Consider the following 14777-nt stretch of genomic DNA (forward strand, 5'->3'; position numbering starts at 1 on the left):
AACAGAATATCCCAGGGACAGGATTAAAGCTATCAACACAAACAGCAGATCATGTGATAAAACTACAGATTGCAAGTGGTGATCTTATGACTGAATGTTGCCCCATATAAAAACTCCTCACACATAGAAAATTAGCACATTTGGGAGAAAGTTAGCTAAAACCCTTCTCTTTAACACACGTTTTCTATTTAGAGATTTTTTAAAAAACTGGGGGGGACATCCAAATATACAACCTCCCAAATTGCAATCTGAAGTTTTTCTTTAGATTTGAGCAACCTGAATTTGCCCCCTTCCTCACTAGTATACCACAGGGGAATTGTCCCTTGGATAAAATGCTACTTTGCCCCCAAAGGAAATTTGTAAACAAGGAATTCTGGAGTCTAGGTAGGTAGTCATGAAAGGCAATGTCTTCTTGATGTGGAGAACCCTGTCAACAAAAGAAAGAGAGAGAATAAAAGAAGAGAGGGATTTTGTAATTTGATGGTTACCACATGGGGTGTTTTGTCTTTTTCGGGAGAAAATTGTGTGTATCCTTTTATTTTCTACAGATGTAAATAAGCAGAACTGAGACTGAAACAGACAAAAAGAATATTGGTGTGTCAGTGTGTATTGTGGCAGTGGATTGATAGTTTTCTTTCTAGCCAAAGATCTTTACAGTGCCAACAGGTAGAAATAAATGTGATGCCAATGGCCACTGCAACAAAAGCCAAAGGCATCCCCCCCACTGCTTTAAATGGATATGCCCCATGTTGAGGTAGCATTTGGGGAATGCAAATGCAGCCAGCTCCTCACTGGCTAGCTGGCTTTAGATCTCGTATCACTTACACCAGATGGAAGATGTCAAACAGATGGCTGCATTCTCTCACCAACACCATCTCTCACTCACCCCCACCTCTCTTCTCAAACTCTTCAGACTCTTATTCACAGTGGTTGCTAATCTTGGCTCATCCTAAACATCTAATGCATTAGGGATGGTCATGGAAAAAATATTAGGGGATGTAGCAGGAAGCTATATATACATATGGGGGTGGGGGTGAAGCCTGAAGACACAGAGAGTTAAGAACAAGAAGGTATAAGAGGCATTCAAAAGCTGCCCAGGTGTTCACTGATTTTCCTAGAAGTCACAGGTGTAGTGTCCCAGGTCTGTGCCAGGCCTAATCCAATTTCTTCAAAGATGAGGGATTCATGGCCACAGACAAGGAAGTGCAGCTCAAGTCGGGTGCCCTACTTATAGAACAGTCCTCGAAGGGCTATCAGAGAACAGTTTATTTGAAGAAGTTCTTCATTTGAAGGGCTGTCCAGTTCAAGTCTGGTTTAAAGAAAGGAACCATAAGATGGGAGAGTAAGAACCTTGAAGTTGCTGATCAACAGTTCGTACTTAGACAGGCACACAATGCACTTGGTCACGGTCTTTCCCACTATGGGGAGATGTGTTGCATTTTGCATCTATAATTAGCACATTCACATTTTATGCTCATTTGTGTCCTCTTCTGCCCTCTTTTTTGATTATGCATTTCCTCTTTTTTGGCAATGTGCAATGAGCCTCCATAGGTTCACAGCACCCTTGATCTTCCTAGAGTTCCTAAGACTATGCCCAAGTCAAAAACTACATTGGAGTGGTTTCTGGAACTCAGCAGGATTGAGTGAGTCTTCCTGAGTGGACTCAAAACAACCAAGTCCCAACTCATAATTATGTTAGATGGATATTTCTCCGGAAAATACTTAAGACTGTGCAAATATCTACTTTTCTTCAATCCTGTTCAGCAGTATTGTTTCCTCCAGCTGCTGCTTATAAGATGCCATTTTTAACTCCTGATTGCTTCTTCCCCCTTCCTGGATTAGTCAGACCAGTGATCGTACCCTACTGGGGGATCAGTGACTGTGATGAGGTCACAGTAGTACATTAACCAATTAGGTCTGACTGCATGATGACGACACTGAAGGCAGATGATGGCAATTTACTTAAATAAGCAAACATTTTGCAAGGAGTGCCAAAAAGTGGTTAAAAAGGAGGAAGTTTTTGGCCCTGCTGAAAATAACCACGGGAAACAGTGAGTTCTTTTCACTTGACATTAGTTTTGCTGTATTTCTGCTTCCAAATCACCATCCAGGGTGCTCACTTCTTTCCCAGTTTTAGAGCTTTTGCAACTTATACTACCCACAACTCTTCTATCTTTGGTAATCTTGGCAACAACAAAATGAAACTCATTTTGTGGACTGGAACACAAAGAACAACCACATACAGTCAATTTCCTTTCTCCCTTGCGGAATTATGTGGATGGAGAAACTTTTATTTGCTGTCAGTTTTTACCTCCTCCACCTCCTTTAGAAGCTTCTTCCATGTTATTTACTTGTTGGATTCTAAAGTTTCAGTTGTTCTGGGAATCTCTCCTGGTCCTCCTCCTCCTCCTTTTTAAATCTCCAAGAAATCTGATGCACCAAATGGGTGGGAGAGCATATTGGTTTTGGGGAGTGGGGGTCTGACATATGGTTCCTATTAGCACTCTCATGCATGCTGAATCAGGAATGGGAGCTCACACTGGAGCAGATGAGAGTTTTACAGTTTATTTCAGCACCAGAAAGAACATATTTCCCTCCTTGCAAGCCTGCCCATGAAATGTTTAGACCCAACTAGCCAGTTCAATCTTCATATGAATTCCTATTCCTGGACTGAAAAAGGCCCTGCTTCACCTTTTACAGGTTTATGAGGTATTATGAGGAGAAGAGCTTGCCCTCTAAAAATCTTTGTTTAACTCACAAAAGGGTTTGGGGGCAGGAGCAGGAAGAGCTGTGCTACTTGTTCATGAATGATGTCAAATGCTACTCACAGTGGTAACTGATATGTAAGCTGCAAAAACAACAGTGTTTTCCTCCTGACAAAGGGTTGAATCCAACAAAGTCATTGCACCAGTGACTTCTGCTCACATAATGGAACTCCCCTTGCCTCTGCTCCCCTGTGTACTCCCTGCAACCCCTCCCAATCTGCTCCAGAGGCTTAGGGGAACCCCCAGAACATAATGGGGAGGTGCAGGGGGGAAGGAGAGCAAATTCTGTTGTGCAAGCAGAAATCATTGTGCTTGCGCAATGACTTTAATGGATACAACCCAAAGGGTGTAACTACACTACAACCATTATGCCAGTTTCATATCACTTTGACTGTCATGCTGTCCCCCAATCAATCCTGGAAAGAATAGTTTGTCGAGGACACTGAAAATTCTGTAGCTTCTTACAGTTCTCTGGAAGACAGAATGTAAACCAGTAAAGTTTTTTAAAGGCTAGATATAAAAAGAATTGCAGTTTCACTGTTAGAAAAACGAGTATCATGACACAACAGAATCCCTACCTTGAGGGAAGACATGTGGATCCCCCACAGCAAATTAGGAAGAATTGTTACATTTATTGACCAGTATAAACATTTGGTAATATAGACCACTTTAAATTGTCATGAGATTCCCAAAAGAATCCACAGAACTGTAGCTTGGTAAAGTGCTGAAGTGCCTCTTTTAGAGATCATTCTCTTCCCTTGCAGAACGACAATTGCTAAGATTTTCTGAAAAGAGGGGTTGACTATTAAACCATTTTAATATGTAGTGTAGATGTGCCTTTATTAAGCCTTTCCCATCCTAGTGCTCTCTAGAAATTTTGGACTACACCTCCCATTCTCCCAGCCACCAAAAGTCAGAGATGATGGGAGTTATAGACTAGTCTAAAACATCTGGCAGGCACAATGCTGGAGGAAGTTGCCCTAAATTAGTAAACTCAGTGAAGTGATTTTCCCCCTCCATACAATTAGTTCTCTGTATGTTACATGATTGTAAGTTTATAGAAAGCAATGGAATTTCCTTGCGATTATTATATTTCAGACAGAGGTGTTAATACTAAAATGGTTCCCTCTTTGTCAAGCAAACAATTTGAACCAGTTTGGCACAGACTGAAGGAGGAAAGACAGCAACAGAGCCCTTAAACCCACATGCCCATGTTTGACTTGCAGTATTTGAATGACAAGCCTTGCACCTCTTCTTTCTAAAAGGAAAAAAGTCTTAAGGTGTCTGGAGGAGGGTTAGATGGCCATGAAACAGACAGCCTGGACTTTGGCAGAAGCTGAAGACAAAGGTTTTGGCAAGGCAGTGTACTGGGGTCGTCCTCTCTGTCAACAACACTGCTCCTACCTTCACTATTAATCCACCTTTTCCTGGGCAAGGAGAACAATTAATCTTATTGGAGTGAAAAACAACAAACAGACTACCCTAGATCACTCTTCTTCAACCATGGGTCCCCAGATGTTGCTGAACTACAACTCCCATCATCCCTGACCATTGGCTGAGCTGTCAGTGGATGATGGGAGTTGTAGTCCCATAACTTCTAAGGACCCAAGGTTGAAGAACACTGCTCTAGATAATAAAAAAATACTTAGCATTTCTATAGATTATTTAGTGTTCAAAGTACGATTGCAAATGGAAGATTGAGACTGAGAGATAGTGGCTGCGTTTGGACAATCATCCAAGGCTTCAGAAACCATGGTTTATAAAGCTGTGGATAGGTGAAGTGCAGGCATATATAAATTAGCACATTAAAAATTATGAATGTACTAATTTTATGTTATATGAATCCCTAGCACCAGATACATATTTGATTATTTCCTTCTGCCATTCTTGCCACTCTATCATCAATTCTGCTTTTCTTCCTGTTCCCGTTACACATTTCTACCAGTCAAATCACCTGCCTAATTTCTCCTGATTCCAGATCTCTGTTGCTCGAAAGTGAGGGAACAGTCCCATGCCTGAATATATAGCAAAGGAAATTTTTAAAAACTGACCACGAAAGTTTTGAAAACTGATTTCAATTCTACCATACAGAATTGGATTTGAATTGCTTAAGGCTATTGTTATAATTCTCACAGTAACATTATCTAGTAAATACCCAAACATAAAAAGAACTTCAGAATCTAAAAAAAACCCCAATGACACAATATCCTAACATCTTTCCTCAGTACCATTTCCTGGACTACCCTGGCACCACCTTCTCCAGGGCTGCTGTTACCATGAAGCAGTGACTTCATGGCAACAGGTTTTTAAGCAGCAGATTCCAGGAAGGGCACCATTTTCCTCCTTCCAAGCTCCATCTCTGTTTGTTTAAAAAAATGAGCTCCGGGGCAAAGCCAGGAGAGGGGAGAGGAGTGGGGAGAGACACGCAGGAAAAAAATTCAGACTTTTTACTTTGAGTGTGAAAATGCCTAAAGCCGATACCAACATCCATGCTCAATAAATGTTAAATAGTAGTAATAAAGTTAAAATAAAATGGGTGCCATTTTATAAAAGCTGGATTGTCCCATGTTCGGGACAAATGTGTATGAAATACATAAATAAATAACGCCACATGGAAAAAGAATATCTTTTTGTCTAACTATAGTAAGAAGGTATATAGTTCAAGGTCAACTGTGATAATACTTTCTTTAAACTAAACAAAACACAGGAACATATCTCTGGATAATTTCATGCTGACCTTAATAATAATAATAATAATAATAATAAATTTTATTTTTCAGCCGCCTATCTGTGCGGGTTAGGGACACTCTAGGCGACGAACAACAAGAATAAAAACAATCCATATACATCAACATAATCAAATTTTAAGCTAAAAAACCATTCATTAATTCAATTGTAACATATAATCTGTCCCAATCTTGTAGGCCTGCCTGAACAGCCAGGTTTTCAAGGCTCGGCGATAGCTGGACAGGGAGGGAGCATGTCTGAGATCGAAAGGGAGAGAGTTCCAGAGGGTGGGGGCCACAACAGAGAATGCCCTCTCTCTGGTCCGTACCAGCCTAGCTGTTCTCACCGGTGGGACCGAGAGAAGGTCTTGCGAGGCTGATCTCGTCAGGCGGCACAATCGGTGATTCTGGAGGCGTTCCTTCAGATATACTGGGCCGAAACCGTATAGGGTTTTAAAGGTTTAAAGGTTTAAACCTTGTTCCTGACCAACATTCCTCCAGCTAGTATGTATGGGACTTGTAGCTCTGATATTCCTAGGCTTTCATAACTTGAGTCAAAATTGGCTGAGGTAACAAAAGTCTCATTTTAGTAAGACAGGAAGAAATTAGGTTATAATGTGTGAAATCATGCCCATCCATCATCGTGTGAGGCATCGTGTACATTCTTTTGCCAATGTTCCACACCATGTTGAAGTCACATGACACTGCCATACGAAAATGTGTTGGAAACACACATCTAGGAAATAACTGATATGGACCCCAAAGTGGCTGAGCAGTATCCATGCCCTTTCCCAAAGCAGAAAGAATTCCCATGATATGGATTTGATTTATAGTCTACCTTTTCACTCATTTGGCACCCAAGCACAATCCCAATAAAAGATTAAAAACGAAAAACAAAACAAAAAACACACACGCTATAAAAACAAATAAATACTGTATATAAGTAAATAAATGACAACCATTATAACAACAGTAGCAACAATCTCTTCACCTTAACACTTAAATGTGGGAGTGGCTTTCCATGACTTAGATAATAGTACAGGAAGTAGAATGATTTTGTTATGAGATGAAAAGTCCCTCAACAATTCTCACAGGAAATCTAAAAGGAAAGGTTGAGCATACGTTAAAAATATAAACACTGCATTGTCATAAGTACAGCATTATTCTGAACTAAGGGTGTTGAAGCAATCTAGCAGGTTCAATTTCTGATGTAGATGCTAGTTCTTTGGTCCAATTCTATATCATTTACATTCTGATGGGAAGAAAAATTACTGGTGGCTGGATGGCACAACTTTTGCACATGCAAGCCAAGGGTTTAAGATTGATGATGCACAGCTAAATCTGCATCCTAATGATAGCTAAACAGAGATCTCCGTCATCTCAATGAAAGCAACAGAAAATACTGACAACTGAATTCCCATTTAGATGTGCATCTGATTTACACATTTTGCTCCTAAAATCTAGGATACATAAGACACGTTGCAGAAATTTCATGGATATCCAAGACCATAGGATGAAAAATTCCCATCCAAATAAAAGAAAAATCCCAAATCTGAATTTTTTTAAATGTAGGAGCTAGAAGTATATAACTTCATATTAAGCCAACCACAAGACATTGCTCCACCTGACATACAAGAATGCTCAGTACTGTTTATTTTGTTACATCTGTCTTCAGAACTATTAACTTACAAGCACTCCCATCTAAGACCTGGTTCTCCAATACCCATTAACAAGTATTTTATAGCCCAGCACAACCCATTAACTGTACATTCTATATGTGGCAGGACTAGGGTTGCCAGGTTCATGGCCTGAGACTGATCCTGTATCTTTAGGAGAAGAGAAAGTCAGCCAAGTGCAGGTGTTCTTGCAACACTGTAATGGGAAAAACCACAAGGTGGAATTCTCCCTTCCCCCTGCACACATTTTAAAGATACAGAAGACCTCTTGGTTGCCAGGCCCAGCCTCCAAGAGGTCTTCTGTATCTTTAAAAGTTGTGCAGGGGGAAGGGAGAATTCCACCTTGTGTTTTTTCCCATTACAGGGTTGCAAGAACACCTGCACATAAGAACACAAGAACATAAGAAGAGCCTGCTGGATCAGGCCAGTGGCCCATCTAGTCCAGCATCCTGTTCTCACAGTGGCCAACTTGGCTGACTTTCTCTTCTCCTAAAGATACAGGATCATTCTCAGGCCATGAACCTGGCAACCCTAGGCAGGACATGTTTTGTGTGAACCTTTAGTATGAGGGTCTTTAAGTTACATTTATAATGTTAAATCTCACACGACTTGTGGCAGACAGTCATACAAGCAGGGCCTACATGGATATGAAGCTCACATATGTTTTGTATGAATTGAAGCTCACATATGTTCATTCAAATCATTCAACACATGGTGGGAGTGTACACAACCTGCCTCTTCTGAGCGTGTGACCATTTTCTTCCTGGCTTAGGAAATTCCACCACCTCCAGACTAGACAATTATAATATGTTCTATGTAGGGCTGTCCTAATCAGCTGTTCAGAAACTGCAACTGGTGAGGAATTAAGCAACCCCTCCCACCTTGACAGACATGAGTCAACTAAACTTAATTATGGTGGGAGAATCTTCACATGGACTGGCTCACTCTCACTCTGAGCCGTCCCTCAAATACAAAGGGGAAAGGGTCTCGGTGAGATGAAACGTGACCATGCTCCCATGGATTGTGGATTGTCCCATGGACAAGCCACAGCCTTAGCTGTGTAAATCCTCCAAAAATCAGCTTTTGTATGAATGAAGCTGTCTTATATTAAACTACTGAGTACTGTCTACTTCAGGTTCTTTAAAGCAGCAGCTCCTCAGAGTCTTGGGTAATAGCTTTTCCCAGCTCAGCTACTTAAGATCCTTCAACTGGTGATGCCAGGGACTGAGCCTGGGGCCTTATGTATACTCAAAGCATATGATGTACCAGAGACTGGGATGAATCTAGCTACCAGTTAGGTAAGCCAGTCTCCATCACCAGTGGTGCTGGTAGAGCTGGACTACGGGGTACAGGTCCAATGCCCTATAGCCCATGAGCCCCCAAATAACAGGGCCATCACAGCCCCCCATTTTTCCTTATTTTAAAAAAAACTTTTAAGAGTGAGCAAGCTGCTGTGGCGCAAAGTCATGCCATCATCTTTATTTTCCTGAATGATGTGCCTCCACTGCAGCTACCACCACTACGAATTACTAATAGGGGAAGACTGGGGGAAGGGAACAAACCAGACCTTTTTTCTTTCTGTTATTTTTTTGGGGGGAGGAGAAAGAAAAGGAGACCCATCCATTCCTTCCTGCCATCTAGTAAGTGGAGAGTGGAGGGGGGGAGCAGGATTGCACAGGGGTTAGAGAAAAAGTGGGGTGACGCTGGAAGGGAGGCCAAGAGCGCATTTTGCCTAGGGCTTCCTCAAACCTGGCAGCTGATATTTCAGGCCAGGCACTAATTCCCAAGATTCAGATGTGCTGTTGCTGAATTTTCTGCTTCCTCCATGTTTTTTGCTTGGAACAACTTTTACTTTGTTGTTTTAAATGAAGTGTTCCACTCAATAACCACTGCTAAAAGATTATGGAAATGCCATTAGTAAAGAGCACAGAAATTTATCTGATGTGTTCTTTGAAATAGATAAAGCATGGCAGCATGAAATATTTCCAAACATCTCTCAGTTGGGAGTGAGATAAACTTTATTTTTTGGGGAGTGAGAAAATAAGATACCAACATATTTTCTTTTCCATCATCATCAGCCCAGGTGATTTGTTTGCTAAATCTGACAAACTTGTCAAGAAGTTTATTCTGATGTATCACATTAGGGTTTTTGTTTTTTTTTGCAAGGAAAGTAACAATCCACCTCTTTCTTAGTGGGTGGCACAGCAAACACACCATGGAGAGAATTTTATTGTCCTTACCTGTGGGCAGTCCTTGATGTAGTGTCCCTTGTTAAAGCAAAGATGACATAGGTAGTTGGGCGGTGGTCTCTTGCTGGGCTTTCTAGCTTCTGATGAGAGGGATATGTCAGAGAAATGTTCGGTGAGGGAACTCAAGCCATCTACTATGTTATTAAGGGAGCCATAGGGAGAGGCACTCTTATATAGACTGCTGCTCAATGCCTGCCAAAGAAAAAAGACAAAGTAAGGTGATTTTCTTTTCTGATTTCAATGGGAATTTTAGAAAGATTCGCATCTAAAAGCACAAGTTTTCTGATGACTGTATGACTACAATGAGCAAAAATGTTAATAAAAAGATTTAAAAGGGAGGAAAAGCAGTAACGATTTATGCTTTCCTTCACTAAAAATGTTTATCCGACTTGCTAAAAAAAGTTAATGGCAGGAAAGGAAGGCTGCAACCAAAGTCATACTTAGAGGCCCAGTTAGGATTTAAGCAGATAGAAAATGCTCAGGGTTGAAGCCCTAACCAAGAAACAGTTACTACAGTATATTCTACAAATCAATTTCTCCCTAATCTCAGTGCCACATGTATCATTTGAGTAGGGATTTCTTTTTACGTCGTGCTGGGCTATGAAATACTTGTCTGCAATCAGTAAATGATGCCAAACACTCCTCCACATCCTCTTATTAGTAAACAGAATTATCAATTGGTCTATTTTTTAAAAATAGATCACCTCAGACAACTGCTGCAGATCACATGGTGTATATTTCCTAAGGTGGCAACTTTTTTGGACAAAGGATTATTGACGTTTTCAAGATCACATATTCTAGTACCAACTAGATTCTGTTATTGTACTGTTTTGTATTCCACTCCAGGATTATTTTATTTAGAAGGGGGCTTACCAACATATCTTTGGAATGAGCAGGTACAGCTTTTCCTAGCATGATGATGTATCAATAGAAAATACTGCACCTATTGAATTCATGCCTGTTTTGCAGCTGTTAAAGGCATAGAGCTTGCATCAGAAAAAATAGCAGTAGATAATTATTTTTCCTTTTTGTAATTAAATATGAATGTAACAGACATATGATCTAGAAATGCATTTGCATAGGTTTATTTTCTGTTTATGTATTTAGATTAAACTTTATTTTAAAAAATAACAGCTCTCTCATGTTGTTATGCTTCATTCTGAATCCCTACTTCCCCATAATGTTTGCCACATGCTCATCCTTTGAAGTACTGCAGCACATGCCTCCTATACATCTTTTAAAAGTTATTCTTTTTTAAGACTAGCCCTGTCTGCTTCTATGTATGGATGGCCATATTGCTAAGAAGGCCAGTACAAGTATCAGTGCCAGTCATCTGAAACATCAGTTTGGCAAACCCAATTGTTATGTCATCTGTGAAATTTGGAGAGGCTCAAACAGTTGTTTCCTTGACAAATGGAAGCATCTTATGGTCATGTTTACTAGAAGTCCCTAGGTTGTGAGACTAAAGAGAATCAGACCGAGCAAATCATCCGCTTAGTTCAAGAAACAGTTCAAGTCAACCCTAGGGCTGGTTCACATGGGAGCTGAACTTCAGATTAAAGACACAACTTTTTCCATCGTGACTGATTTGGAAGGTTCACATACTTCCTACCTTCCAGTACACAGTTTTGCATTCACACTAGTTCGCGTTCATCTGGAAAAGTTTAATATCGCTGTTGCCTTGTGGCCCCATCCCCAAATTGACATGTTCACTCCCTCCGGAGTATCCATATTGCTAACCGACAAGGGGAGGGTTTGTTTAGACAATTGCATGCTGAAGCGGGAGAGCATGGGGGGGGTGCGATTGACACGAAAAACTATTTTCTGTCAGTTTCATTTCCTCCTGACATATTTATAGTAAAAAAAACCTTTTTATTAAGTATTAAGTATTAAGTACGTATGAAATGCATTTTTTTATAGTGGGAGACAGTGTGTGTGCGTGCATGCATCTTGTGTCACATCGCCTGTAACTGGCAGATAAAACTATCTTGCTTTGCAAGAGTTGCAGGATCGCCTGCATGTGAGCAGGGGAGGGGGAACCCTTAAGGAATGGTAGGGGGCTAGGGAACGTTGTGGTTTTGGGGAGATGCGGAGGTGGCTCAGGCTACCCCGGAGCCTTGCTCCTTTCCCCCCTCTGCTGGGCTGGCATGCAGCAAACTGGAAGGGAAAAGCAGTGCCTCGTGGTCTGAAGAAACGCTCGCACAGTGTGCAGGATTATCTTCTAAGGGACAGTTGCTCCACGTGGAGCCAGAACTTGCCTTTCTCTTTTGCCATGTAAGGCCAGTGATTTTCCCCCTCCTCTTCCTGTTCTGCCCACTCTCTCTCCCTCTGGGAAAAGGATAGGTGATGGGGGGGGCGAGAGAGAGAGAGAGAGATCAGCATTGGTTACGCATATGTGCACTCTTGTATGCAGCTGCCGAAGTTGTTAGTCTGGGTCACAAAAGTGATTTCAGTGGAACTCGTTATGCACTCTGGGCTGCCCCGTTTCTATCACGCCAGAGCATTGCCGCCCCCACTGCCCCCACCACACACTTCGCAGCCCAACATTCCCTTCCTTCCTGTAGATCGGCAGTGCTGCTTCGCTTTTGCAAAGCCCGAGGGAGTTTGGGTGGAAAGAGTTCAAACCATGCCGTAATTTAAAAGGAAAAGGAAAAAAAGAATAGGCATGAAGGAAGGCATTTTACTGGGGGGAAAGGGGGCAAAAGAAAGGAGGGCTGCAGGGGTTCAGGAGCAGTCAGTTGGAAGTGCCTTCTTAAGCTGCCAGCAACAAAATGGAATTCATGGAGAGTTTGGTGGGTGGAGAAAGGGGAGTATCCATTTCAGTCGGGTTTCAGACCTGGTTTTGGCACAGCCTTGGTCGCCCTGTATGATGACCTCTGTCGGGAGAGAGACAGGGGGAGTGTGTCAACATTCTCCTTGATCTCTCAGTGGCTTTCAATACCATCGACCATGGTATCCTTCTGGGATGACTGGCTGAGTTGGGAGTGGGAGGTACTGCATGGCAGTGGTTCTGCTCCTACTTGGTGGGGTGGCTCCAGAAGGTGGTGCTTGGGGAGCATTGCTTGGCACCCTGGACTCTCCACTATGGGGTTCCACAGGGGTCAGTTCTGTCCCCCATGCTGTTCAACATCTACATGAAACCGTTGGGTGTGGTCATCCAGAATTTTGGAGTGCACTGCCATCAGTATGCTGATGACACGCAGCTCTATTTCTTCTTTCATCTTCTTCAGATGAGGCTGTCAATGTGCTGAACCAGTGTCTGGCTGCGACAATGGACTGGATGAGGGCTAATAAACTGAGGCTCAATTCAGACAAGACTGAGATGCTGCTAGTGAGTGGTTGTTCTGACCGGATGGTGGATGTTCAACCTGTCCTGGATGGGGTTGCACTCTCCCTGAAGGAGCAGGTTCGTAGCTTGGGGATTCTCCTAGAACTATCTCTGTCACTTGAGGCTCAGGTAGCCTCTGTGGCACAGAGTGTCAAGAATAGCTAACTTTGGTCAAGCTAAAATGGTTCAACCAGAGAGAATTCTGGGAGCCATGTGGATCCCTGGGATGCCCTACTGAGGGAGATCAGCAGCTCAGCACCAGACAGGCAATTTACAAAAGTCAAGAAGATGCAACTGAACCGTAGCTGTTATCTCTTATCTGCTTCCTGAGATCAAAAGTCAGGAAGAGGGGGTGTTGTAGATCAGGACCCCTGGGTGGGGCTGTCTGCCCCCCTTATCTTCAAAGGAGCTGATCACGGCAGGGGCGGAATATGGCTAATTCCCCCCCCCCGTTGACCGGTAAACTCCATAAAAATGAAGGATGTTCCTTCAGTGGTTGTTCCCGATTTCCATCTATCTCGACTCGCCTGAGGTTTACAGGGAAAAGCCGTTGAGAACCAGGGTATTCTACTGTGAGTATAGAATCATAGATTAGCAAGCTCTTTGTTATGTTTTTCGGTCTGTATTGAATCTCTCACCTTTGTTATGCCAGTGTATCTCTTGTAGCCCGGCTGAGGGCGACTAGCTTTGAGGAAACAATTACTGCTCTCTTTTTTGTATATACCTTTCTTTTATTTTAAATAAACTACCCTTTTATAAGTAGTGTGTATTACTTGAAACTAGTGACTCTAAATCCACTCTTTGATCGCTGGACGCTACTGATTACTGTTGACTGATGTGGGTTAATACCCTTGGAACTCGCGTAGCTCTCTGAGATCCCCTTTCTCAGAGGAAGGAGCTAGAAAGAGGGGTGGCGGCAGTACTACCGTAAACTTAATCCTGAAGGAGGGAGAGTTTGCCTGGGAAGCAGAGACCCAAAGGTGTTGGGACTGTTCTCGGCAGCAAAGAAACCCCCTTGGGGTGCTGAGGTCAAGGAACCCCCGGGTGGCATTCTTTGACATGGAGTGCCTTCTACCAACTTCAGTAGGTGACCCAGCTACCCCCCTATCTGGACAGGGATAACCTGGCTTCAGTTGTCCATGCTCTTTTAACTGCAATACACTCTACGTGGGGCTGCCTTTGAAAACAGTGCGGAAACTGCAGTGCAAAATGCAGCAGCCAGATTGGGGACCAGACGGTTCAAACATATAAAACTGATTCTGGCCCGCTTGCATTGGCTGCCTGTATGTTTCCGAGTTCGATTGAAAGCGCTGGTTTTAACCTATAAAGCCTTACACGACTTGAGACCACAATACCTGATGGAACACCTCTCCTGACACGAACCCAACAGTACAGTACGCTCAACAGCAAAGGCATGGCTTCTGCAAGGGAAAGTCCTGTCTCAGTAACCTATTAGAATTCTTTGAGAGTGTCAACAAGCATATAGATAGAGGTGATCCAGTGGACATAGTGTACTTAGACTTTCAAAAAGCGTTTGACAAGGTACCTCACCAAAGACTTCTGAGGAAGCTTAGCAGTCATGGAATAAGAGGAGAGGTCCTCTTGTGGATAAGGAATTGGTTAAGAAGCAGAAAGCAGAGAGTAGGAATAAACGGACAGTTCTCCCAATGGAGGGCTGTAGAAAGTGGAGTCCCTCAAGGATCGGTATTGGGACCTGTACTTTTCAACTTGTTCATTAATGACCTAGAATTAGGAGTGAGCAGTGAAGTGGCCAAGTTTGCTGACGACACTAAATTGTTCAGGGTTGTTAAAACAAAAAGGGATTGCGAAGAGCTCCAAAAAGATCTCTCCAAACTGAGTGAATGGGCGGAAAAATGGCAAATGCAATTCAATATAAACAAGTGTAAAATTATGCATCTTGGAGCAAAAAATCTGAATTTCACATATACGCTCATGGGGTCTGAACTGGCGGTGACCGACCAGGAGAGAGACCTCGGGGTTGTGGTGGACAGCACAATGAAAATGTCGACCCA

At 42.5% G+C, this 14777-nt stretch overlaps 1 protein-coding gene across 1 annotated transcript in view; it reads right to left on the bottom strand.

Moving 5' to 3' along the window:
* The window catches only part of ZCCHC24 (zinc finger CCHC-type containing 24), a 201533-nt gene that overhangs the window by 139676 nt on the left and 47080 nt on the right, over positions 1-14777 (bottom strand). Inside the window, exon 2 of the mRNA XM_061634931.1 lies at positions 9408-9608. Coding sequence (XP_061490915.1) covers positions 9408-9608 — 201 coding nt within the window. The remainder of the gene's footprint in view (positions 1-9407; positions 9609-14777) is intronic.

The sequence above is a fragment of the Rhineura floridana genome, chromosome 7 (genome assembly GCF_030035675.1).
Source record: "Rhineura floridana isolate rRhiFlo1 chromosome 7, rRhiFlo1.hap2, whole genome shotgun sequence".
Taxonomy (NCBI): Eukaryota; Metazoa; Chordata; class Lepidosauria; order Squamata; family Rhineuridae; genus Rhineura; species Rhineura floridana.